Source organism: Musa acuminata, chromosome BXJ2-4 (genome assembly GCF_036884655.1).
Source record: "Musa acuminata AAA Group cultivar baxijiao chromosome BXJ2-4, Cavendish_Baxijiao_AAA, whole genome shotgun sequence".
NCBI lineage: Eukaryota > Viridiplantae > Streptophyta > Magnoliopsida > Zingiberales > Musaceae > Musa > Musa acuminata.
In genome coordinates, this window is record NC_088341.1 from 5,139,468 (window position 1) to 5,166,937 (window position 27,470).

At 38.9% G+C, this 27,470-nt stretch overlaps 4 protein-coding genes across 6 annotated transcripts; 3 read left to right on the forward strand and 1 right to left on the reverse strand.

The window, feature by feature from the left end:
- The first annotated feature begins 4,898 nt into the window (after positions 1–4,898).
- Positions 4,899–9,550, forward strand: LOC135609645 (zinc finger CCCH domain-containing protein 54-like). 2 transcript variants are annotated; one of them, XM_065103103.1, is made up of 8 exons: positions 4,899–5,062; positions 5,585–6,509; positions 6,593–6,760; positions 6,837–7,016; positions 8,071–8,147; positions 8,258–8,425; positions 8,524–8,638; positions 9,149–9,550. In XM_065103103.1, the coding sequence occupies exons 1-8, from the start codon at positions 5,050–5,052 to the stop codon at positions 9,219–9,221; spliced, it is 1,719 nt and encodes a 572-aa protein (XP_064959175.1). In that variant the 5' UTR covers positions 4,899–5,049; the 3' UTR covers positions 9,222–9,550. The 2 variants fall into 2 exon arrangements, with proteins under 2 accessions (XP_064959175.1, XP_064959176.1); XM_065103104.1 differs by lacking the exon at positions 8,071–8,147 and having other exon boundaries at positions 4,909–5,062; positions 8,283–8,425; positions 9,149–9,454.
- Positions 9,551–9,727: 177 nt separating this feature from the next.
- LOC135609646 (putative polyol transporter 1) lies at positions 9,728–12,130 on the reverse strand. Its single transcript, XM_065103105.1, has 2 exons — positions 11,832–12,130; positions 9,728–11,601 (listed from the first exon to the last, which is right to left on the reverse strand). Exons 1-2 carry the CDS (start codon positions 12,100–12,102, stop codon positions 10,187–10,189), a joined length of 1,686 nt encoding a protein of 561 aa, XP_064959177.1. The 5' UTR covers positions 12,103–12,130; the 3' UTR covers positions 9,728–10,186.
- A 4,941-nt stretch (positions 12,131–17,071) lies between these two features.
- LOC135608930 (uncharacterized) lies at positions 17,072–19,625 on the forward strand. Its single transcript, XM_065101993.1, has 2 exons — positions 17,072–19,219; positions 19,305–19,625. The coding sequence occupies exons 1-2, from the start codon at positions 17,455–17,457 to the stop codon at positions 19,388–19,390; spliced, it is 1,851 nt and encodes a 616-aa protein (XP_064958065.1). The 5' UTR covers positions 17,072–17,454; the 3' UTR covers positions 19,391–19,625.
- Positions 19,626–21,528: 1,903 nt separating this feature from the next.
- LOC103980819 (protein SYM1) lies at positions 21,529–27,248 on the forward strand. 2 transcript variants are annotated; one of them, XM_009397331.3, is made up of 4 exons: positions 21,529–22,148; positions 22,908–23,139; positions 26,714–26,838; positions 26,918–27,248. In XM_009397331.3, the coding sequence occupies exons 1-4, from the start codon at positions 21,789–21,791 to the stop codon at positions 27,014–27,016; spliced, it is 816 nt and encodes a 271-aa protein (XP_009395606.2). In that variant the 5' UTR covers positions 21,529–21,788; the 3' UTR covers positions 27,017–27,248. The 2 variants fall into 2 exon arrangements, with proteins under 2 accessions (XP_009395606.2, XP_009395607.2); XM_009397332.3 differs by having other exon boundaries at positions 21,532–22,148; positions 22,911–23,139.
- The last annotated feature ends 222 nt before the right edge of the window (positions 27,249–27,470 follow it).

Genomic DNA, 27,470 nt, shown 5'->3' on the forward strand with positions numbered 1-27,470 from the left:
TTATTATCGTGGATGGATAGTAAAAGAATTGCTCGTCGAAGAATCATTAAGAGGACATCTAGCAATTAAGATAACAAGTGTTTCCCAAGATGATCGATCATGAACACACTATGAACTATTCTTTTCTCCACTAAGAATAGAAGAAGATCAAGCCATACCTTTAATAAAAAAAAACAGAAAACAAAAAACACTTGGAGTTAAAGTTTTATTATTATATGTCAATTGGATGGGACCTCGACAACAACTAAGATAGCTATCGACACAATCAAGATGGATTGCAGTTTTAACTATTGTAGCAAAGGTGAGGCATAAAAGTGATATTGGTTTATGACTAATTAGGCTTGGGAATCCCATGTAACATTCTTTTTTTTAGATTTTGTTAGTGGTAAAGATAAGATGATATTGTTTAGATTTTGTTGGTGGTAAAGATAAGATGATATTGTTAGATTTTGTGGTCATTTATAATTGGATAAGATATATATATATGTATATATATATATGTATATATGTATATATATATGTATATATGTATATATGTATGTATATATATATGTATGTATATATATATATATGTATGTATATATATATGTATATATATATATATATATAATATAATATAATATAATATAATATAATAAATTGGATTCTGATGACATATTTTGATCAATAGAAAAGAAGTCTACTCAAAGTATGATTCCTTAGGAGATAACCGGAGAAACTTTCCTAATTGCTTATCCTAAACCCCTCTGCTCTCGCCTATAAATAGATAGGACCTTTACTTACTATGAAAACAGGAGAAAGATCTAGTTTCTCTTTACAGATTCACAGTGATCTTGGATCTAAAGACGGTGTCATTGCAAATCAAACAGAGATATATTTCAGATGACATCAAAAGGTACGCATCATAAAATTAGAGCTAATTATTTGATTTTAATCCTGACATAAAAGATTGTTTCTGCATTTCATATAACATATTATAGATTTTATTCTAACAAATATTGCATTATCATCATTTGTATCAATTATAGATTTTATGCCAACCGATATAGTATATTATAGATACCACAATGTCACGACCTTAACTAGAATTGCTTAAGGCGTAAGGTACCCTTGCGGCAAAGACGCGAACTTAGTTTGCGTTGACCCTTACGGTAAAGACGCAAACTTAGCTCGCATTGCCTATGTCACACTTCGCTCTTACGATTTGTGTCCGCAAAGATCAGCCCACTTGCAATCTCTTGTAGGTCCTAAAGGAACTGTAAAAAGAGAAAGTTGATTAGTTCAAAGAACGAGCGACGGAAGTCCCGATGTCTCACGAAAAGGAAAAACTTTAGAAGTAATTCAGCGAGCACCTTGCATGTATAAGAGAAAAGAGGGAGAGAAAGAAAATAATTATTTTAGAAGGATGAATAAACTGCAAGTCCAGAAGAATACCTTTTTTTCTATATTTTTAATATGAGAATTGAAACGTGCACCAACACTTCAGCACAATATAGCTAAAACGTAAATGCGACACAACTCAAAAGCTACGTACTCGACACACATCTGACACCTCCGCATCATGAGGATGACACACCATAACATCTTATAGCTAGGTTAATCATGTCGTTGCTATATGTCAGATCTGATGGTGATGTTATCATTACATATTATGATAGTATAGTTAATCTCCCAAGCCAGGATTCTACTTGGATTGTTGATGATTCAGTTGCTTTATTTTATTTGATGGTGTGGACTTTTTAGAAAGATTTATGTAGAAATCAATATTGAATGCAAAATTGTATTAAGCAACGTGAGATATGTTTTTGAAATACGTCTTAAATTAATTTTTATAGATGATAAAGGTTATGTCAACATCTTTGATAATGAAAGTTGAAAACTCTTAGCAAATAATCATGTACTTAGTTAAAAGAAAGAAAGACAATAACAAACAAGTGAAATCAATTTGAGGAGAAATGAATATAGTTGATAACTCTACTAAATTATAACATAAAAAATATGGTCATATTATTCAAACTTATACTCATTGATTGTTTAGCTAGTAAATAATATAGAATTATATTTCAAATATTATTTTCTTCTAGAAAATCAAATATTTTAGATTTAGTTCATACTTATGAATGTTTAAACTCTTTGGTGATGTTTAATATTTTAGTTTTTTGATAATTATTTTAAAAATATTTGGACTTTTGCTTTAAAACATAAAGATTAGATACTTAATGTGTTTTTATGTCGAATGAATATAGAGGATCATTTAGAACATATTACAGAGAACATAGTATCGGTTTTGAAGAACAGTTCCTATTTAGGAGAATTTAACTATAGTTCATATTCCAAAAGTTGATAAATCAGATTATTATAGGTTATATACATAAAAAAATTAGTTATAGATTATGGGACCCTAAAAAGAAAAGATAAAGATATGATATTTTTTTTAAGATTAGACTATTAAAGATTTTGAGAAAATTCAAAAGGCAAAGTCATTCAATAAACATCCTATAAATCTAAGTCAGTACCTTCTCTCACAGTAGTCAATGATGATAATAAAGATAAATAGAAAGATTATAGTTGTATGCCCTTAAATGATGATAAACATGCTGAGTAAGGTCTTTTAGAACCATAACCTAGACATCAATAGAGAAGATACACTAAAGGTATGGCAGATAATGGTATAAAATATTTAATTTTTTTATGATAGATCATAGGTATGACAGGATTACTTATGAGATACTTTTCTAATATCATTCTGTCCTTATATATGTTAATTATTGATAATTATACTAAGAAAATTATAGGTCTAAAGAGAGTTGGGTAAGAGTTTTACTATGAAAGATTTAGGTTTAATTAAATATATTCTTGATATAAGGTTTATTTATGATAAAAAGAATAATAAACTTTGATTATCTTAAGATAGATATATTAAAAGGATTCTTAACAGATTTAACATGAGCTAGTCAAAACTTATTTGCTATCTACTTATAGGTCATTTTAAGTTGAGTTCGAAATAATATCCTACAGGTGATAAAGATAAAAATAATATATACAGAGTATCTTATGCCTTAGTAGTTGATAAGTATGTCATGGTATACATAATATCATATATTGTTTATATAATTAGTATGGTCAGGAACTTCTATATTATGTTTACACTTTCATATCGAAAAACTTGTGTTAGTTGGCTATATAGATTGGGAACTAACTTGTAATATTGATCGTAAAGATTGATTTGATTTGATTATAGTTTTTTCCCTTCAAATATTTTTTTTATATAAATCTTATCTCGTGATTTACTTATGTCATTAATTTGATTGGCTTATATTATTAGATTATTTATAATATATTTAAAATTAAATTATATCTTATTTTATTCACATAAAAGAGAAAAAAAAAGATATAACATTTGAAGTTTTCATAATTAAAAACTCTTCATATATGTTTTTTTTTTTCAATACTTATCACCACGGATTCTTTTCCTTAAAGTTATTGTCATTTGATTCACATAAAAAAGAAAAAAAATACTTTGATGTTTGTAGTTTTCATAATTAAAATCTCTTAATATTTTTTTCAACACTTATCACCTCTGATTGTTCTCCTTAGAGCTCAATAGCCATTCTAGTTTAAGTCACTGGTTAGAGCTCATCTAGATTGAAAAGTAACACAAGTTAATAACTAGTTTGACGATCAAATCTCACGGCACCATGGTTTTAAATGATGAAACTCAAGTTAACATCACATTGTTTTCATCATTGAAATCTTCTATATCCATGAAGATCACTTGAATCACTCTTGGCCTAAATTGATTGGGTCATCGCATCCGGCCTCCCAATCAATCCAATTGCCTCATCTTGATAAGGTCAACCTTTACGTTCCTCATATTATTGCACGGAGAGAGAGAACTCTTTCTCTCTTTGCCAAAATCTCTTATATGCCACTATCACCCAATCAATTGACTAAACTAAGATTTTGCTCTATTTTCTTCTTACCTTCTTTCAAATAAATTCCTAAGTAGTTATTGCTTCACCCTCACAAAATCCAAACCCATCGATCGATCTTTTCTTGTCTTTCTCATATATAAATAAATTATAAGAATACACATTATTATTCTCGTATATATGTTGGATTAAATTGAAGTGTCACATAGTTATAATAAAGAAAATATTATATAAAATATACCAAAAAAAAAAACACACTTTGAGGTATGGAACAAATTAAGATATGATGGGACATGGATCCATAATATTTACCATAATTTAATTTTCAAAAAAGCATGTTCTAAGCTATCCCCTAAACTCTCTCTCTCTCTCTCTCTCTCTCTCTCTTTCTCTACTCATATATTAACATTTGGTATTCCAATACATGATTGACATCTTCATATCAACAAACAAATGTGACACAAGAATAACCATAATTAAGACCTGAAGTGAGAAGAGGCTGTGTAGTTTATAAGGTTAGATGAGTCAGTATCTTATGTTAATAGTTCAGAGACATTAATTACTCCCATTTCATACTCTAAAATCTCCCCACCCTGTGTTTTACCTCACAAACCTGATATGTACAGCCCACGTGTCGGTACGTAAGAGAGCCGCGTGTATATATATATATGTATGAATGTATGTACACGAAACTATGCATAACGGAGTCAAAGGATAGGAGGGAGATCGTAACGGAAATGGCCTGTTCTAACGGGACGCGATAACGGCCCGGGATTTCCACCTCACCCCGTTAGCGCCAATCCCCGGTTCGTAGCCGGTGGAACCGGTCACCCTAATAACGGAGCAACTTTAATGACCATAATGCCCCTGCAGCATGTCATTACATATATGGATTATGTTCTGTCATTTGGGAGAGTGGCGGTGTCACGGGAGCGCGACTAAATCTAGCACCCAGATTTGCTGTGAGGACCAGAACAGCCGGCCAACCTGTACGCCGTATACAAATAGACGAGCCAACCAGAGAATGTGAATGTCGAGGAGCGGAACTGGGAATTGGTATCGGAGGGTTTGGGGAAGGCAGGTTCAGAGTCTCTTCTTCTGTCCATGATGCTGTGACATGGAGGGAGGAGGTACGCTGTCTCTTTTGTCTGGTCATTGAGGAAGAAGAACAAGTTGTCAGCTTTCTCACTTGTGAATGGTTTCTTCTTCTTCCTCCTCCTCTTTCTTTCTCTTTTATGGGAATGCGCTGTTTCTTGTTGCGGTAGAGAGATTTGTTTGGTTTCTCACTGTTTCATAGTTCTAGGTCATGATCTGTCATACTAACATATCACCTGAAATGGCCGTGGAGTCAATCCTAAATGTAGGTTATGGCCTTGCATTTTGGCCTGTGGCATCCTATATTGCCTTCTTATGTTGTAATTCATGATGATAGGCCTAAGAATGTAATGGGTATGTTGTGAATTATCTATCCATTGATAATGAACAATAATTTTCTTAACGAAATGAGCTTTGCTTTCTTCATAGTTCAGATTTTCCTCTTCATACCATGTCTTTTACCTGTTGAAGATGTCTTTTTGCAGAGCTAGAAAAATCCTTTTCCCTTTTATTTTCCCTTAAAGATGTTTTTTTTTGCTTTTTTTTGGCATGCACAGAGACTAGATTTTATAGTATGGATTTCTTCGAATTGGCCAAGATCATCTTCGGTAGGGTCCAAAAGCTGGAACCTGAGAATGTTGTGAAGATCATGGGATGTATTTTCCTGAAGGAGCCTAGTGAGCAAGAAATGATGCAATTGGCATTCGGCCCTGACACCATGTTGCTCTCTAAGATCAGTGATGCCAAGAACATGCTAGGCATGTTCTCTCCCAAGAACTCCATGTCCGACATGCAAATTGGTTCTTACCCTCCCTCTGTATCGCACACCTTCTCCTCTCCCATCAATTTTCACATCCCAGCACCTTATTGGGATCCTCAGCTTTCTTCTGAACAGCAATGCGCATCCCACAACTTTGATTTTGTTCCGCGACCATACAACACTGATTCGATTGGGGACAGGAACTCACTTCAAAGTCAATCTCAACCGATGGAGCAACTGGATGCTGTGAACCACATCAACAACTACTACTACCACCCAGAAGCTACTGCATTTGGTGGTGGCATGGCTTCAAGGACGGGCAGGAGATCACACAGCCTGTCAGATTTACCTACCAAGGCTTGCCATTATTTCAACAAAGGTTACTGCAAACATGGGATGAACTGCAGATACTCTCATGCCCAGTCCTTTCCAGATGGTTACTCTCATGCATTTAGCTCCAACCTGACTGATTATGCAAATGAGGACCATGTGTACACGCCTAAGTCACTTGAGAACCTAGAAATGGAGATCACAGGGATTTTGAGATCAAGGAGAGGAGTGCCTGTTTCTATTGCCTCATTGCCCATGTTATACTATGAGAAGTATGGAAAGAACCTCCAGGCTGAGGGTTATCTTACGGAGAGCCAGCGGCATGGGAAGTCTGGCTTCAACTTGACAAAGTTGCTTTCCCACTTGAGGAAGAGCATCCGGCTAATTGAGAGGTACTGCAATTATATTTGCTCATCTACACTGCATTCTCCAACTGTTTGCCTCTTTGTCTTATTCTTGGATGTCTTAATGACAGACCTCATGGTCAGCATTCGGTGATTCTAGCAGAAGACGCTCCCAGATATATGGAGTGCAGGAATGAGAGAAATGATTTATGTTCAACGGTTTCTAGTTCACACCAGATTTATCTTACATTCCCAGCAGAAAGCACATTCACCGAAGATGATGTTTCCAACTATTTTAAGTAATTTAATAGCAAGCACATTGAACATTCTGAATGACTCCATCAATGCTATTTCTCACTGGCAGCTTCTTTTCAGGCAATATGGTCAAGTGCGTGATGTTAGGATTCCTTGCCAAGACAAACGTATGTTTGGGTTTGTCAGCTTTGTCCATCCTGAGACTGTCAACATGATTCTTATGAAGAGAAATCCCCATTACATATGTGGAGCCCGTGTGTTGGTGAAGCCATATAGGGAAAAAACAAAAATCATTGACAGGTCAATTTCTTTCTTTTTTTTGCATGGTTTATTACTCTAGTGTGCATTGCCTTCTGTAAAACTGCATTGCCTTATAAAATTGATGTGTTGCTTATTTTTTATAACTATTCCATAAATGATCTCAAGAATGTAGAAAGTTTTAAGATTGAGATCATATGTTACCAAATGAAACATATGACTATCATCATATGGACAAGTTTACAGATTTGAGCTGAATTATTATAACTGTTGACAGATGTTAATTTTGGAAACTTGATCAAGTATTTGATAAGGTCACGATGAACGGATATTAGCTGTCCTCTTGTTCCTAGTATATATCAAAATATAGATTTGTCATCAATTTGTATAGCTGGCACAAGGCCTCGTTCTCCATAGAACAGTGAAAATTTCATTTCGATTTATAATTCAATCCAAGGAAAATGTTGATTGTTTACTTAGGTTTTGATAGGATTTACTAAAAAATCTGTTAATATTTTAGTTGTCAACGATATGCTGTTTATGCCACTATCTTTTGTTTCCTGCAGCATATGCCTGCAGAAATTTGTAGTATCATGGGGAGAAGTTTGTTATCTGGAAGGCTGAAGTCATGAAAGAAAGGAGGGTTCATGTAGAACTAGAATTGTATTTATTTGTGATAGTTGTAAGACTTTATATACCTGGTGAAAACCTGAGGCTTGATGAAGTAGCATATTTGAAATATTTCGTGCCGTATTTTAGGTTTAGATGAAATCTTTAGCTATATAGTTAGAGTGGGGGGATATGTTGTAGACTCTAGAACATTCTGTTATTAACCAGTCATAGTTTGAATATCATGGTTCTTGCAATTTATTGTGAACTTCATTATGAATAACTTTGATTGGGTGGTCAAAATTCAAACAATTCTTTTCTCATCCTTCATAAGCTTCAGAAATGAGATTCTAATTTTTCATCACATTCAGAGAGTTGCTTGAAACAGTTTGGATCAGTTTAGAGAAACTCGTTTTTATAAAATCACACACATTTGTTCATCTTTATTAATGATCTCTTCTGGACTGAGTTATTTTTTATAATGTAGAATGTACTCAGAGAATATAAAGTCCATTGTTCGTTACCCTTCTCACCATCCTGACATGGATCGTGAGGTTACCTCTGGTGAGCAGGACTTTCATGTTTGAATTCATGCTTCAAATTAATTTTTTCCCTGTAAAGATTTTGATATTTATATGCTTTTATACTTCCACCTGCATGATAATTTTATCCAGTTCCTGAGGAATCTGAGAGTTCCAGGCTACTTAGATACCGGCTGATTGAAGATAAGGAGATGATGGAACTTGAGAGAGGGCATCGTTCTAAATTGAACTTAGCACCTAAGACATTAACCCATCAACATTGTCTGACCCAGGGCATGGAAGACTTGACAATTCTAGAAGGTACATACAGACAGTATCCCAATTTGGATTGAAAATTTTTCCTGCTGTTTTGATCAATTAGCTAACATCTAGTTTTTTACTTGTCAATTCTTGTTCAGGTCCCAGTAACTTATTATTAAATCATTTCAGTTATGCACTTGATACTCTGAACAATGGCTGTGTGAGTGACAATAAAGCTAGGCAAATAGGCAACTCATTCAGTGACCAGGAAAGGTAATCACAATGAGTTCTTGAAGATACTTGCAATTTTGATTAATTATATAATCATCATTGTATGTATTGCAATTATTTATATATATCTTGCACATGCAGTTTTTACAATAATCAGTAACTGAAAAAATGATATAATAAGGAGTAGTGGTCTTCTTCTGGCAGATAATGACCGATTAATTCTTATCATCATGCCTTATCCCTCTTGAATACAAATCCAACTTCTGACTGTTCTACAAGTTTCCTGCTCGTCATATGTTCAATTTCAAATCCGAAGAAAGAAATGTGTGAATTCTGAATTTTGTACTCAGTAGAAACTCTGCAATTTGACGGCATCCTTCACCATTTAACCAACAAGTGAGCTTTATACCTCCATTAGATCAGAAAGTAACTATGCAATCAGTCATTACATTTCTGCATTGTTATTTATGCATTCAGACATGCACTTATGGTTGACATACCTGTCAGAAATAATTCTTCTAATATGACTTTTCAATGGTGTATGCAATGCAGCAACCACCTCGAACTCCCAGAGAGCCCTTTTGCATCTGCTTCAGTAGGAAGCAGCATCTCTGCAGTCATATAAATACTCAGAAGAGAAGAATGGGAGCTTCTCGTTCCTCCAAAGCTTTTCGACTCCTATGCATCAATGGCAGTTGATCTCTATACCCGAAAACAGAAAGATAAATGCTTCTCCTTTGTTGCTGTGGGAAGCCTAGGAAGATACAGCCACACACATAATGAAGCAGTAAGCTTCTCATTGTAGATACCGAAGCGAGATTTCAGCGGTCTTACAAGATATGACGACTAACATATCATAGATGATTGGACAGAAGTCATCAGAAAGTAGAAATAAACATGAGATTGGTACAGAATATGTCATTAATTGCTAATTTCAGTGACTATTTTATGTTAGTTGCAATAAGAAGATATGCCCAATCGATCATACAATGTTACATTTGTACTGGCATATATTCTTAGTCATCTGTTCTCCAAATAAAGCTAATATGGATGTATGCAGGCATTACTGGTTTCAGCTTTTATGTGATATCCATTTGAAATGTACTGAAGGCAGAGAGTTTACTCGAAACATAGATAAGTAATATTTATGATATTATCTCAAAATAGGAAAAGCAAGAAAAAGAAAGAGTTGGGATACAAATATAATATTACTTCCCAAGTCAAGGGAATGGGGTAACTCTACAGAGATAGGAAGACTTGCTCACCAACACCCATATCATTCCACATAGCTACTCTTTGTCCTATGCTTTTATTTGGACTCACAAGTCGGAATATTTCACACGAATCACTGCCCCACCTCATTGACTTCATCACACTAATCATGCCATAGTTTCTATCTAATATTGCTAATGAGGACTTTTCTTCTTCCTGCCTTTTCCCGTCCACATCAAAACCCAGAAAGTACTGATACTGTCAAAGACAGAATCTTCTCATTTATGTCCGGTAGGTTCATTCTTCTTCTCTACTTGGGTCTTCTGGTAGGGTTTGGCCCTCTAACATTTGTTACTTACTACGACGTTCACACAGAACTCATATTTTCTCATTGCCCTCGCTTGCATTCACCATCTGAACTCCATTTGGTGCTTCCTCCGCGTCCTTTTTGGTCCCAAACAACTCTTCCATGTCCTCCAGCGTCCTCCCCCTCGTCTCCGGCAAGTACGTGAAGAAGAACACCCACGCCGCCAACGCGATCCCGCCGTACAAGAAGAAGCTCCCGCCGATCGTGATGGCCTTGTAGAGCGATATGAAGGTCATGGTGATCACGCCGCTCGTCACCCGGTTCACTGCCACCCCGATGCTGGCGCCCTGCGCCCGCAGCCTCAGCGGGAGGATCTCCGAGCAGTAGACCCACGTGACGGGGCCCAGGCCGATGGAGAAGAAGGCGACGTAGGCCAGGATGGACACGATGCACAGCCCGATCGCCCACCGGAGCTGCCCGTCCGGGTGGTGGTCGATCTGCGTGAGCCCCAGGCCGAGGGCGGCCAACGACAGGATCATCCCGCCGGTGCTGCTCAGCAGCAGCGGTCGACGTCCGATGCGGTCGACTAAGAAGGTGGCTACAAGGATGAAGAGAGTCTTCGTGAACCCGACGGCCACCGTCGTGGCTAGCAGCTTGTTTTTGTCGTGAATGCCGGCTTTCTCGAACACCCGGGGGCTGTAGAGCACCACCGAGTCGATGCCGGAGGCCTGCTGGAAGAAGTTGATCCCGATGGCGGTGAGCAGCACTCGCCGGACTCCCGGCGTCGGCCTGATCAGCAGCTCCTTCCACACGCCCTCCCCGTGGCTCTTCTTCGGTGCAGGCACGACGTCGTCGTTGCAGCCCTCAGGGATGCCAGCAGCGGCCTTGATATCTGCGAGGCGGAGCTGCGCCTCCTCGGGCGTGTCGGAGGTCTTGTCAAGAACCCGCTTGGCCTCGCCGAGGCGCCCTTGCATGACGAGCCACCGCGGGGATTCCGGCATGGCGAGGACGCCAACGGCGAGGAAAACAGAGGGGATGGCTCCGACGCCGAGCATAAAGCGCCAGCCGAGGGACTGACGGAGGTGGGCGAAACCATAGTTGGAGACGTAGCCAAGGAGGATGCCCGAGTTGATGAAGACCTCCGGGAAAGACGTGAGGAAGCCGCGGGAGGAGGCCGGGGCGATCTCCGCAGTGTACACCGGGGCGATCATGAGCGCGTACCCAACGCCGATGCCGGCGACGAATCGGCCGGCCATGAGGAAGGCGTAGTTGGTGGCAAAGCCCATGAGGATGGCGCCGACGAAGAATATGCCTGCCGCGAAGACGATGGTGTAGCGGCGGCCGATCCAGTCGGAGGTGAAGCCAGCGGCGTAGGAGCCGACGAGGGAGTAGAGGTTGAGGATCCCGAGGAGGATCTCTACCTGCACGTCACTGATCTTGAGGTCGTCCTTTATAAAGATTGCCGCTCCGCTCATCACTCCAATATCTGCATAGCAAAAGAAGAAACCACGTCACGATTTTTCCATATTACTTTCTATGTTATCATCCATCTTCTCGAATTGTGCATGTCATCACGTAGTATTATCCGAAGATATAGTAATACAATCTTCTCTAATTCCTATCAAAATTACGATCTTGAAATTTCGATGATGGAAACCAGAAACCAAACTCTTCCATCTTTAAAGAAGAAAGAAGCAGAAGACACGAGCTAATTACCATAGCCCAAGAGGATGGACGCCATGGAAGCGAGAACGGCGCAGGCGAAGGCGAACATCTTGTTCCTGCTCTTCGCTGGTGCAACCGCCTCCATGATGTTCGCTTCTGGTTTCTGATCACCCATTACTGTGGATGAAGTGAAGGTTACAAGATGTGGAAGAGAGAGGGAGGGACCGAGCTGGTCTTGGTGAGCAGAGAGGCTTGCGCTTAAGGGGATTAAATAGGCGGAAGGAACTGGAATCACATCACCACCTTGATGAACAAAATGCATTACTTTAAAGGCCCCAGATTCCGTGTTTGAAGAACTACATGTGTGTAGTGGTGGATGATGTCTCTACCATCAATGTTTGCACGTATGGTACAGTCTTTTTCCACCGCTTCTCTCTTTGAAACCCTAATAACCTGCCTCCTCGATTCTACATCTGTATACTTGATCACCGGATAAGGGTCACCGAGGAAGCGATGGTCAAATCATTTAGGTTATGGGGCTCGACTCACAAGACACAGATGTTGCTGTGGTCTATTCTTTAGAACGTAGCGTGTGACAGTATAATGTGTGTTCACGAGGACATACCGAGACAAAGTACTGTTCAACTGTTGTATTCTTATTCTAGTGTTCATAGCTCTACTGGCTTCTCTCTCTCTCTCTCTCTCTTTCTCTCCCTCCTCTTCATGAATGGGACACGCACGGAAAATTTCTCTTTCACTCGAGCCTTTGGCTGTATTATTGAGGTGTGATGTGAGTGTGTGGATGGGGCGGACAAGTATTAGGTGGTCCTTCTCATCTTCGTAAGTAATGGACTTGTTTAGTGGTTCGTGGTTGGAATGCTTGTAGAGTCGTTCTTTGACGTGTCTCTTGTCGAGAGATGTATAATAATACTTCACTTGATGTGCACAGATGAACAGAAATTTGTGGAAGATTAAGATATCTATTTTGATGAGAATATTTCATACATATCCCTATAAAACTTACTATAATATATTCAATTGTTTTGAGAAAAAGTTAAAAATATTATGTATGATCCCTAAAACACTATTTAGAAAGTAACTCGAAAGGTGGTAGTTGGAAATAATTCATAGAGAAATATAATAAAGAGATGAGAGAGAAAGATTAAACTCAAAGCTTTTAGAGTGAATTTTCAAAAAAAATCTTTTTTTTTAAACTTTTCTCATTAACTATAATCCATGTTCAAAATTTCTTAAGAGAACTCGATTTTTGCTTAATACATGGAATAATCCTAGTCATCTATTCTTTTTCATCACTTTTCCTATATATTGGTCCGTAGCGTAAATCGATGTTTTTATATCGTGTTATAGTGTTTTCAATGATACTAGAAAAATACTATAATGTAAAACATAGTGTTTTTATAGTATTTTATAGTGTTTTATGATATTATTAAAAATATTATAACACAATGTAAAACATAGTGTTTTTGTAGTATTTTTTTATATTATTGAAGACACTATAACATAGTATAAAAATACTATAACTTGATCCATACGAAAAAGAAAAGAAAAGGAATAAATGGTTAGTTATCAAATCTAGGATATTTCAAGTATTAGAACAAAAAAAGGAAGACTACTAGAGAATTCTGGAAACGAGAAGAAATTTTATGAGGAAAGCCCATAAAGTTTTCGAAAATTGTATTTTCTAGCTGATGTGAAATGTTAAAGTTCGATATTATCCTTATTATTTGGAGTATGCTTTACATAGGATCGAGGACGCTTAATGTCTGAAAATTTTGTAGTTCATTGTTAATTTGATGATGCATATCATTGATCGATCTTAATTCAATGAGAAAAAGCAACTTAGATTCTCAACTAAAGATTGATGGCTACCTGTGATGGCTTGCCACTGTATAATGGTGGTCCATTAAGATCAACCTTGTGGAAACCTAAAGTGACAACCTCCTCTATCGTAGCCTCAACATCTTAAGACAGCTTATACAAATGAAACACAATCCTACCTGAGCAATAGGAAGAACACGTTACCACTTGGCTAATTTTTTAACATATATATTTTGTGAACCACATGAAACAAGTTTGTGTTGAGATATGCTTTCTGTAAAGAAGAAATGAGTGACAAGCAAATATACATGAAGACAACGAAGTGCGTGCACTATCGCAGGTCTCTATTGATTCTCAATATATCATATGATATGAGACCAATTAATCGAAGTATAATTAGGAAAAAAAATCTACTTTTAAAGAACTAATTTCTTGATTATGAGTAATAATTTATGTTATTACTTTAGTTATTATTTTTGGCAATCGATATTTTATACATGGAGTCCACTTAGTCCGAAGATGATAAAGCAACAATTAAATATGCTATGCCAACATGATATCTAAAGAGAATATTATCTCATTTTACAGGAAATCTTGCACTATGCAAACCAACAGTTATCTCCTCACTATGAACTTAACTGAACTTAAGCTCTTATGAACATTTTTCGTCCAACAAAAGCTAACTTGAGGAAGAGGTTTTGCTAAACACACCTTTGATATAATCCAACGAATTAAAACAAGACAAAAAATGTAAGAAATATATATATTTTTAGCCCGCAAGTTATGATTGCCATGTCACATTCTCTTAGAAAAAAATTCTTTATTTCTTCCGGACTCTATAACTCGAAATATATATTATATTCGATCAATTTTGTTACGTCAAATTAATGATCAAAATCATTTTCAAAAAGTGTGGTATAGCCTTATAATTTAATACGACAAGTAGCAAAATGTTATTGTGGAAGTATATATTTTAATACGACGTCAAGATAATCCTTAAATCCTGACAATATCTTAGTAGTCCAATAGGAATTTGCAACCGAAGACACAGATGACTAAGAAATCAATACAAGCGATCAAAAGGTGTTCCGGGTTTTAAGGGCTCCTGGTAGAAACTAGGAGAGGCGTCTCTATCTACATTGGAAGAGTAGGGGAGAAGTGAGTCAACTCTCGCGTCTTCCTCTTTGATCTTTTACGAGGGAGGATGAGGGCGTCTCCAGTCAACGCGAGAGAAGTTTGCATGGATGCTTGTGGAGATACGTCCAAGCATCAAACTCATGTCATTAACGCTCTTTAGTCAACCAAGCTGAGCCTGCAAACAGCTTTTCTTTTGTCCTCTCTACATGTACATATAAGCTCGTAGCTGAGCTTGTCCTTTTGTTTGGGACATCATATCTTTGACATTTGTTTCAGGTGACGATCTCAGTGGAAGTGCACACACAGTCTCGTCCATCTACCTATTTGCTTACTGGTTTGGTTGGTCCAAATTCTGAGGACCTGATCCGAGGTTGTCTTTTGTGTTGGCACGTTAATTAGATCATCTCTACATGCTTTGAAAGGTCACATATGTGATATGTCGTATGTGTTGGAAGAATATTGACGTGTGAAATGAAGATAAAATAATTAAGATTAATTCTACATTGATAATAACATAAAGAGATATATCACATATATTTTTAAGTTTTTGGATTTAATTATTATCAAATAACCATCACCAATTTGACTCCTAACTCATCGTGATCTTCCAAAGTTAATAGGAGAATCAATATCATCATCCAAGTAACGTCGAGGTAGATAATAAAGTATCGAAGGGAGAATGAGTTCAACCTCGAGGATCATACATGCAAATATTTTTTAGACTTAGTGTCCCTCTAATCGCGAGTGATTTGAGAGATACGACTTTGAACGAAAAAAAAATGTGAAGAATATTTTATCAATTGATTGAGAGATATAGTTTCGATGATGTTGGGTGAGTTACATAACTTTCATGTCTCAAGTAGGAAAGTGGCAATCAATATTCCCCATATCACTCATCAATTTCTGATAGTGTTAGACTATAAAATCGTTATTATGTTCGACTTATGGGTTTGTAATGGAATCTAATATACTTTTAAGCCGCACTTAAGAATCTAAACAACTCAAGCCCAGAGCCCATACATGAAAGTAAACATATATGCTACTAACATGGCAGATAGTGCTCAATCATAACCCATTGTCATCCACATCCCACTCAAGGATTAAAAAATCCCAATTTAATTTCAATTTCGATACTTTTGTTGAATCGATGCAGACCGCGGCATTGATCCGATTGATGTTTCAAAAATAACAAAAAATATATATGAGTACCAAACTATATGGTTTGGCATTCAGATATTTCGATATCATTAAAATTTAATCTATGAATATTTAAATAAAATTAAATAATTTTTATCAGCCTAACCCGATTGACATCTTCACAGAAATAAAAATCTGACATAAAAATATTTTTTTGGTCACCCAATTATTATAACAAGGAGTCGAAAACTAGTACATTTATTTTTCTTGGCATTAGTTTTATACGACCTCCACACCTCGAAATAGCTCGATCGAGTCAAGCCATCTTGTAGCTAGTTTGGCTATGTTCATTGATAATCCAATTTGGCTATGTTGATCGCTTAAGGTATTGTATATGTTAATGATATTACATAGAATTATTACATTATTACACATTTTTATACGTTAAAAAATAGCAAACCTTTTTTACTTCAGCTCCACTCATCGCCGACCAAATCTTACACACACAGGAAAGCAAAGTAGTAGTGTTCTTAATCCAATCTTGGAGGACCACATCTTTTTGCCAGCAGTCGTGCCTTTCTGAGGTGGGAAGCACTTTTGGTGGCATAAACAAACACAAGGAGGAGAAAAGCTTAGCTTTAGTGCCGTGATGGGAGTGTGTGTGTCCTTTTATTAGACTAGTATTAAACTCGGGGAAGAAGAGCAGCCAAAGTCTCCATGAAACACCTCCTTGGCTACCTTTCAAGGTTCCAAGTGAAAGATACTTACATGCTCGATCTTGCGATTGGATGCGGGGATTAAGTTAATCGGAGGGAGTTTCCCTTCGATGATTACCCGCCGCAACTTTAGACTAACGTCATGTGGTTTAGATCCGTCAATGGAGTAAAAGATATGTTTGGGTGAGGATTAAGGAGATTACACTTGTTCTTTGGTCGAGTATCTCCTCAAGTACCGAGGGAGAGATAGAGTCAGTCGTGTTGTTGTAATCACAATTACAATTATAATTATAATTAGCTCGTGCTTGGTTCGTTTGAAGTCACATTAGACCAAACTCAGACAAGATTTTATTATTACTTGGATCATTTAAGGCACAGTTAATTTAACTTCTTCATCGCAGGATATGGAGTGCATGAAGTAGAAGAAAGCATTCCCTTCGTGCATGTGTGGCTGGCTACGTGCACATGTATATACGTATGCACATGCATAGGCACACGTGCCAGATCTTCACCGTGACACCGGATTCGAAGGTTGTATTTAGAAGTGCCGTTGGACGGGATCCGTGAGTTCGGAGCAATGTGCCACAATCTTCACCGTGGCGTGGCGTGGCTTAGCCGTAATTAATTGCACTGCTCCCGATCGGTAAGTACAACTAGATGTGCAAACAGTAACCCAAAGAATCCCACAAATCGGCCAATTAACTGTGTGCCCAAACCTTAGCCCTCATCAAAAGCAGCAACCCGATCCCGTAGTTACAATCATGGCTCCCTTGTCATGCGCCGCTTCGCCTCGCTCTTCTATATCTCCTCCTCTCCTGTGATCTCCTCTCTCTACCGCTCCAAGTATGGAGAACACCACTTGGAACAAGAAGCTCAATAAGCACAAGAGCAAGACCGTGAGGATGGATGAGCAGCAGGAGGAATCTGGTTGTTGCTTCTTCTGCGCCATAAAGGAGCCCGACCCCAGGCTTCGGCAGCCGGCTGTCGCGAGCTTCTTCGATGAGATGCCGTACCGCGACGACGAATCCGGCGTCCTGGTCCTGAGCGCGCTCTGGAACATCGCCATGACCCGCCCCGATGACCCCGAGCTTCCCTCCCTCGGTGCGCTCCGCTGCATGTCCCTCCTCATCGCCAGGGCCATCGCCGAGCCCGCCTGGCTCCTCCGTCACCAGAATATCTACGTACCTTACTATGCAGCGCACGTCCTCGGGTCGTACACCATCCACCTCCCCGAGCTCGCGGAGCTCGCCATCGATGCCGGCGCTGTGCCCCCGCTCCTCGACCTCCTTCGCGGGAGCCTGACCTGGGTCGAGCAGCGGGTGGCCGTCCGTGCTCTCGGCCACCTGGCTAGCTACGACAGCACGTTTCCCGCCGTCGCGCAGCACGCGGAAGAGGTGGTGGCGCTGACCATGCGCGTCGCGTCCACCTGCCTCGACACCGTTTACACTGAGTTCGTCGCGGTAACGCCTTCGGAGCGGGAGCAGTACCATCGCGACCTCTTGACGAGGGGGCTCGGCGGGGCCGACATGGAGGACCGGAGAGCGGAGGAGTGGGCGAGCCAGCTCCAGTGTTGGTCCCTCTACCTGTTATGCTGCTTCGCGTACAGGGACCAATCCATTCATCATCTGCTTTGCCGTGACGTCGGGTTCTTGAAGGATCTGTGCCGGATGTGGGGAGGGTTGGTGAACAGCGACTCCCCTGCCGGGGTCGGACTGGTGAGGATACTTTGTCGAAGCGAGGCCGGGCGAGAGGCCATGGCGGGGTGTCGAGAAGTGGTCGAGAGCCTCTGCAACCTCTCGAGATCCTCCGACGATTGGCAGTACATGGGCGTTGACTGCCTCCTGTTGCTCGTCGACGACCACAAGACTCGACAGATGGTGATGGAGATCGCCGCACCTTGCCTCGTGGACTTGGCGGAGCTGCAGAGCCTGAGTGCAAGGGAAAGGATCGGAGAAACAATAACGAAGGCCGTACTGCTAGATTTCGACCATGGAGCTGGTGCTTTGGGTGGAGAAGCTGGAACAGCTGTCAAATTCCTATGGGAACTAATGGTCGAGAGGAAGCGCAGAGAACACCGGATGTCAAACAAGGAGGCCACGGAAAGAACAGCGTTAGCTGCGTTGAAGAAGAGGCATGGCAACGAGAAATTCTGGTCGGGAAACGTCGAGGAGGCCACAATTCGATACACCGAAGCACTGGAGCTCTGCCCCGTGAAGATGAGGAAGGAGAGGCTGGTTCTTTACAGCAACAGAGCGCAGTGCCACCTGCTGATGCAAGATCCCGATGCGGCCATTAGCGATGCGACACGGGCGTTGGCGTTGGCTCGGCCGGCGAACGGGCACGCCAAAAGCCTTTGGCGGAGGTCGCAGGCATACGACATGAAGGGCATGGCCAAGGAAAGCCTGATGGACAGCATCATGTTCGTTAATGTGCTGATGGACAGCGAGAAGGGGAAAGAAAGGAAACACACAAAGCTTCCTTACTATGCAGCACGTATGATCAACAAGCAGATGACAGCTACCGGTCTCTTCGCTGGATTGGCTTCATGGGACAAGAGAAGAAAGGAGGATCATGACAGGAAGAAGAACGCAGTAGCATCGTCTCCTTCCGGTAATCTCTCTACCATGATTCCTTGAGCTTATCATGTTTGTTTCCCAGATTACCTGGCTAAATGGATTTGGCTTTCACGTTGTAGGTTGTAGTCTGCCGACCATTGAAGAAGAACCATGGTTTTGTAGGAGAGAATGCAAAGGAAAAGGAGAGTGGAGTGAGAGGAGATAGTGTGAGCTTTTGCGGCTTATATCTGTTCATACACAGACGAAAACGCTACCATTAACGTAGCAAAAGTTGCATGCAACGTGAGAAGCTATCTCAGACAATTAGACATAGCTCAACTAATTTCCACAGAAGCAAATGATGCTTCCCTCTCATGTAATTGTCTGCTGGACATGTTAGAGATTCATTATCTAGAAATAATTCCACATATCATGATAGATTAACGTTGAAATTATTGAAATTGAAGAAGTGCACACACACACACACATATATATATAGACAAAATGCTAGTGCTAGTAACCATTATTAGGATAATGGAAGCATATCATGTGCATCTAATTATTATGAAACAAGCTAGGGTTTCTGTCTTCATCATCATATATCATCTACATCACGAAAAGATCACGATATAGATGAATCATAAATCAAGTCCCAAAGTTCCTTGAAATGAACAGATTATTTCTCATGCTCAATACATTGAAATTGTCGAGGTTTTTTCTCCCATCCTTTATTGGTTTTCTCTCATGAATTGGTACTATCACTAAATAACCCTAAAGAGTAGTTGTTGACCTCATCATTCATCTTCAATTAGACTCTAAGAAAGTGCAATAATATTTTATCATAAGCAAAAAACTACAATCCCTTGATAGTGAAGGATGAAAGTTTAAGCAATTGATTAGTGTGGAGAAACTTTTCCCATCAACTTGGTCAGCATCCTCCACCACAAGAGCTAATGAAGGGCCTAAATACTACAATATTGTTTGTGATAACAAATTTACCTAGCTAATTGGTCCTCAAATAAAGTATATAATGCAATCATGAATGCATTGGCCATTTCCACACACAAATTCCTCTACAAACAAATGATGCCTTGGTTGATTTCGGTTGTCTATGCTAGCATTTTTTGGGATTCTCTTATTTTACTTCATGTAAATTAGGCTAAATTAACTTTCTTTTATAATTAGATAGAGATGGAACAATCATATGTCTGCCTAACTCCAATTGATCAAAACCAAGAATGATGACATGATAAAGAAGTACTTTGTTGGAACCTTTTCTAACTCTATGTTGCTTGTGACTTAATCAATGCTATTTTAGGACAGCGACCACCTGAAATGGCTTCATGCGCCCATGTTGAGACCCTAATAAATTGTCATATTAATGCCACTTAAGGCATCCATGGAATCTGTCTACTTTGTTAGCATTAATATATGTAAAGGTGCAATTGCCTTCCTAAGCCAATTTGATTTTGGATTAAGAAATGGTTAGCCACTTGTTCTTTGTTGATTAGGTACGCATTAAAATTACTCTCAGTTGGGTCCCCTTGCATTATTTTTATATCATGCTTGTAGTGCTCATTTTGGACTTTTGATGCATGATGTGGAGAGGGGAAAAAAAATATACCATGAGGCTGTTGTAGCTTTTGTTTATTTTTGCCTCAAACCAATGAAGAAAAGAAGGTTGCTGACATGAAAGAAATATACAATAACAATGTATATAATTGGAAAATGAGAGAGAGAGAGAGAGAGAGAGAGAGAGAGAGAGAGAGAGAGAGAGAGAGAGAGAGAGGATAGAAATTAGCCTCAAATTACTAAATGATTAACACAAATTTCTTTCATATATTTGAGACCTTATATCTGGTTCATATATATTTTTTATATATTTTTAGGATAGAAATCCTAAAATTAATTTTAAAAACAAAAATAGAAACAAAATTAAACTTGAAGATAATGATGCTCAATGATCTCATAAGCCTAGAAAGAATTTGTATTTATACTAATTTTGGATCTTAAAAATTAGTTAACTAATACTATGAGATAAAAAAAAAAATAAAAATAATAAATGAACAACTTTAGATTGTTTGAAAATATTAAAAATCTCATTCTTTACATTAACTGCCCCCATTATTCATTGGCTTCCATTAGCTTTCATATGAAACCGATGGACTCAAGAAGAGGCCTCCTCCCCTCCGGTCGTAGGCGAAGTGTTTTTGTTTTTGGAAACAAAGAAGGTACACGTTACGACTCACGAGACCCATGTCTCCTCAACGTTCGGCACGTCAGCGTCGCATGAGACGCTGAATCGCCCCTTAAGTCGCGACATAAAGTAGCCGTCCGCTGTTTCACGGGAACCCACATCCCCGAAATCTGGCAAAAAAGTTCTCCGCGATATGTAAACTCCTACCTTTCTCTTTTCCACGCAACCGACAGCCATCGTCTCGTGTTGTCACGGGGACTTAAGGGGCGCGTCAGCCGCCCTACTAGGGCGTGTACTTATCAATCGCTCGCTTGCCCTTACCCTCCGTTCGGTACCGACTGACCGCCGCGGCCGCACTGAAGAACGACAACGAAAGCCGAAAGTCCCGACGATCGGCTACCGCCGCGGCCGCACTCGAATCGCAGAAATGAGCGGAGGCTTCCTGAGAAGTGGTGGCCGGAGAGCACACGGCCTCCTCCTCCGCCAGCTTCGACCTTCCCCGTTGTGCGGTGAGCTCTCCAAGTCCTCGTCGGCGCCTGTCAGAGCCTACAACCGCTCCCACCTCCTCTCCTCCAAGTTCAAGCAGACCTCGACGGGGCACTCCCCCGCCTCGCCTTCCCTGTACTCCCCTTCCTTGTCCCCCGCAACCGCCGCCGTATCTTCTTCTTCTTCTTCGATCCGGAATGGGTTCGTGAGTTGGTACCTCGGCATGATCGAAGCCCGCCCTATCCTAACTAAAAGCCTCACCGCGGGGGCTATCTTCACCGCCGCGGATATCTCTTCTCAGGTCTGTTTGTTCTGACCTTGTGTCTCGTTATTGCTCTTTCTTGATTGAAAACCCTTTCTTGCTGCATGCGTTTGCGTAACTTGGAAAGTTTGGTTGTCTATCGAACTAGTGCGGGCCGTCAAGAATCAGGATTTTTGGTTCATTTGGCTGAATTGTGGTTTTTTGGTTAAAGGGGACAGTAAGTTTAACTTTGTTTGATGATGATTTTGGCTTTGGGAGGGTGGTGGATTTGGTAAGGTGATTTTGTTATTGAATCTAGGGATTTGGTAGTTTACCTAGTAACTTGACATGCCATTTCTTTATAGTAATTTGGCATATCAATTAGTAATGTAAACTGATGAGCATGGAGTTCAGACCCACTTTTAGCATGATTAGAAGCCCTTTGAAGACAAATTATTGCACCCCTTTTCACAATCAGAAGAATCAGCTATACAAATATCTTAGATGAGTCAGAATCTCGAGTATCATGCAGTTGGCTCCAGACAAGGCCATGCACTTGATCTGAAGCTTTGAATGATTGAGCAAAATGATTATCAATATGCCCTTACTAGTGTCATTTTAAGAACAAACATTTATGTTCTGTCCATCATTAGAATATCAGTTCCTTTTAATTAATATCTATAAATAAAATTCAACATACTTTTGTACAGTTTCAAATTCCCTTATACAGCATCTCCTTAAGAACTTTAAGCTCCATTACTTTAAAGTACTTCATACTTCTTGATAAAACACTGATCACTAATTTTTGTGCATTTTTAGCAGATAATCACACTCTCGTCCTCTGACAGTCTAGATCTCATAAGAACACTGCGAATGGCTGGTTATGGGATGTTCATTTCAGGACCATCTTTGCATTTCTGGTTCAATTTTGTTTCCAGAGTTCTACCAAAACGAGATGTTCTTACTACTTTCAAGAAGATGGCTCTTGGACAAGCAATATATGGGCCTATAATGACTGGAGTTTTTTTCTCGCTAAATGCAGGATTACAAGGTCATATAGTAACATGTTCTTTTGTTTTATAATTTGCTTTGGTAACTGCATTTGTGTTGTACATGATGTACCATACTTTCTCATGCCTGATTATCATGTTCTTTAGTTGATCATTAGTAGATAATGTAACTTGGAAACAATTACTGTTTAGATGGTTTAAGTTCTGTGATGGAGTTATGAAATGGAGAGTTACATTTCATGTGTTGAAAATGAATTATTTTCAGCAGATCATGTGAGCACTTCTATTTTACTTAACCATATAACTAGTTTTGTTATTTAAAAAAAATCATTACATTAAATGACGTATAAGATGCTCACACGTGAGTTTGAACTTGAGGCCTATCACTTGTGCCATAATACACTAACCAATCGGGTGTCTCAACCGAGACACTTCTGTTGTTATTAGTTCATTTATATTTGTAGATCAATATTTAATATAATGTGTTGTGGCATACATGGTTGAGTGTCTTTGTAATTGTAGTTATAATCAAAGTTTATTGTGGTAATTGTTTGGTATGCCTGTAGTTTTCCTTCATTTTTAGGGTGTATAATGATGAATTGGCCTCTCTGTTACTGTGAAAAATAAAAACATCTTTTGACTATTTTTTCTTGGAATATTTTGGCATTGTACCATTGTGCAAATTATTGATTTTTCTTATTACATCTATCAAGGTAATTATAGCAAGAATATAAACAAAAAATTACCATGTTACTGGGCCTTGGTGCCACTGTAGTTTAAGATAACTTGGTGTAAGTTGCTGTAGTTGCAGTTATGTGTTAATATTAAGTTGCATGGAAGTGTGGATATCTACCTTTGGTTGTGCATTGTCCTTGAAGAAAGAAATATTTTTCTTTCCAAAATCTGTAATTTTCACTTAGGTGCAATACTGTTCCTCTTGGATTCAGAAAGCAGAGTGAGTTAACAGCATCTCCATATCTAATTAATAATAAGTTTCTAATCCTGAGAATCTCCTATTCAAATGTCTTAATTTATCTCAAGGCCTCTTGGGTCGCTCTTATTTTCCAAGTGAGAAACCTTGCTGTAGTTCTGTGGCCTGTATGGAAAAGGTGTATTACTTGATTAAAAAAATTGATGTATTGCTTGGTGCAATGTCTACAACAGAATATTAACTAGAGCAGTCCAGCTGATCAGAGAAATCCCAAAAAAATAAGAAAAGACTCAACAGGGATGGGCAATATGCTTTGTCTCATTCCTGGAACCCTACCGCATGCTGTGAAGTAGGTCCAGCTTTGGTTTCTAGAGATGCCTGAGATGGTGTTTATGAGACTCATTGAACGTACTCAACAATGATGTGTCAGTTCAATATTGAATTGAATTTGCTTCTATGATTATATGGTGCAGAGCAGCTCTATGATTATTACTACTGAGTTGGCCCATTTTCCAGTCAATTTACATTGTTTACCAGAGCAGTGCACTTCTTCTACTTTTTCTCCCATTTTATTGCAATATAAGTTGAGAATCTATTAAGTTCAAAGTTCAAAAATCTTTTTTTGTGACTTTACATAATATTTATTCTGTTGTTTATGGGTCGCTTATATTTTAATCTTCAACCCAAGTTTCTGCTGGGTCCTGTTTCTTTTTTTCTTTTTTTCTGAGGGTGGAATTTTTTTTTAATGTCTGTTATCCCTTGAACATCTTCAGACCTCAGACAAATTTCTCTTGTTTTATTCATTGTTGTTGTTGATTGGGTGCCCAGATTATTATTATATATAACTTCTATGGATAACATCAGATGTGGAAGAGGAAATGACCTTAACTTCTTTCCTTCTCCCCTTCCCTCCCTCCTTTCTCTATCTACCTCTGGCACCAGACTCCACTGTGGCACTAATGAGGGCATCATCCTCTTTGCTGCCTCATCATCCTTGCCAAAAAACTGCTTCAAGTGAAAGGTTACTAACATGCCACCAATCCCGCTGGCAAGGCTGTTTGATGCCCACGGGTAGGGTGGGGGTTTTTGGTGTGTTCAGGTCACCACTGAACTGAGCAGTGATCAAGCGGCTTAAGTAGAAATATGGAGATCCTCAAGGGGTGCAATCTCACAAAGATGACAGGACTTGATGGAACATAGTGTTTTCTAGGACAACTCGACTACTTCCACTTCTCATTCACCACGGGATGCCTCTTTCACTTATCTCTCCCTTCCCTCTCCTTTCACTCTATTTTCAGACACTAGCAATTGGATGGGATAGGATAGTTGGATTTAGAACTGTGATCAAGATATTGTTCTGCTTAGAGCTGATTCTTTGTTCAGATTGGATCAACCAAGAATCAATTGTGATAAGGATTGGCTGCCCCAATCTGATCCATCTACAACCCTAACCCGGTGCTTGATTCTACTGAAAGTCTCTAACTAGGCAACCATTCAAGCAAGTAGACATTGCTAGGTGGCCGCTAAGCATTCGTAGTCAGGTACAAGGCATCATCCATGTTTCAAGGACCTAACTATCTAGAGGGCCTTATGCTAGGTGAACTACTTGAGCACCTGGGGCCTAGTAACCAGTAACCAAGAACCTCATTCTTTCAACATGACCATTTATCTACTATGGATAACTACTATAGGAAAAAGAGATGAAGGTAACTTATTTTAGTAACATAATATTTATATTCTAGCATGTTTTTAAACTATCATTAATCAGCTACAGATATTTAAAAGGAGAATAACTAATCTTTTATGCAGATTCTATAATATATAGTCATCTTGTATCAGTGAACATTGTTTTGTTATGCTATATTTTTCTGATGGCATTGTTTGTGGTCTTTATTATGTAACAATTTATAGCCTTATGTTGTTTGGAGATATCAGATTATTTGTGCAAAATCAACATTGTTATGAATGTAAATGTTATTTAAAATGTATGATGATGGCGTGTCTTTAACATTTTGTCATCAATGTTGTTTAACTTTTTTTTTTACAAACTTATACAAATTGATGCAAAAGGTTTATGGTCATCATCTTATAGAAAGAGGTAAAGTTCGATTCTAGTCACCCACCTAGCTTCTAAGGCATTTTGCCTAGGCTTCTAAGGTGATTTCCTAGGACCATGTAGGATGAGTGACAAACTTGGTTACATCAAATTATTTGTGCTTCTGTTAACTGTGGAAGTTAATGGGCCTCTATCTTCTCTGTTAATTCATTTGGTCTATGTGGGGGATACTTAAAACATTTGGATGGAATCAACTATGAATGTGACTTATATTCACTCACCCCCATGTACTGCTGGCATTTCCTTGTCAGCTTGTAGGGCTGGGTATCATAGGGATGCATGTGCCATCATGTATTTGAGGATTTTTTGGAGAGACGAAAGGTGTTCCACGCTATGCCATAACAGAGTTTGTTGTCGTCTTCACCCATAGATGTAACTTCATGTTTTGCTGTGTGTAATTGTCTTTCTTTGGCTTTTCTCTGTCTTGTTCACTGGTTTCTGTTCTGTGTGCCTGTCCTTTATTATAACATTAATGATAGTAGACATGTAGTACTCATCATCTGTTTTGATTGGTTATATACAATGTTTTTTTTTGCTTGATAATGTTTACTGTTTTTGTTAACAATAGGTGAAACTGGTGCCGAAATCTTTGCCAGGCTAAAAAGAGATTTGATTCCTACTCTTAAGAGTGGGGTTGTGTACTGGCCTATATGTGACTTCATTACCTTTAAATTCATCCCTGTTCGTCTGCAGGTAACCCAAAATCCTATATCGTCATTAGTTTCTGAATCTCTTAGCTCATCTTTAAGAGTTTCTCTTGTTTTCTTTTCAGCCCTTGGTGAGCAATTCATTCTCGTTTCTTTGGACCATCTATATCACATACATGGCAAGCTTGGAGAAGGCAGACGTGGAAAAGATATCGACTGACTAGATCGTCTTCATATCTCTGCCTTGTCATTCGGATCCTTCCAAATTTTGTATGGCATGAAGATACTCGCTGCATTCTGAAAAATGAGTGCAAGTCATAGGATTAAAGAACCTAAGTCTTGGTTATTATCAAGCATTATAGAACATCGTCAATCTACGAAAGATTATCATGACCAAGATTTCATTGTCAAACTCTTGCATTACATTTTTTCTATTAGTAAGTTTTCTAAATCATATGTTTGCTGGAATGTGTTCGGTGAGGGCAATTATATACTCATCGATTTGGAATGTGGTTTTTAGTATTCAGTGTAAGCAGTAGAATTCCTTTCCATGGCAACTCATCCCAGTCAATTGCTTGTGAACTATGTATGTAGATTGCGATAGCTCAACATCTGAAGGAAAATGATGCGGATGTTATAGTCACCTTCTGAATACGTTTGACTTAGCCAAGGATTTGA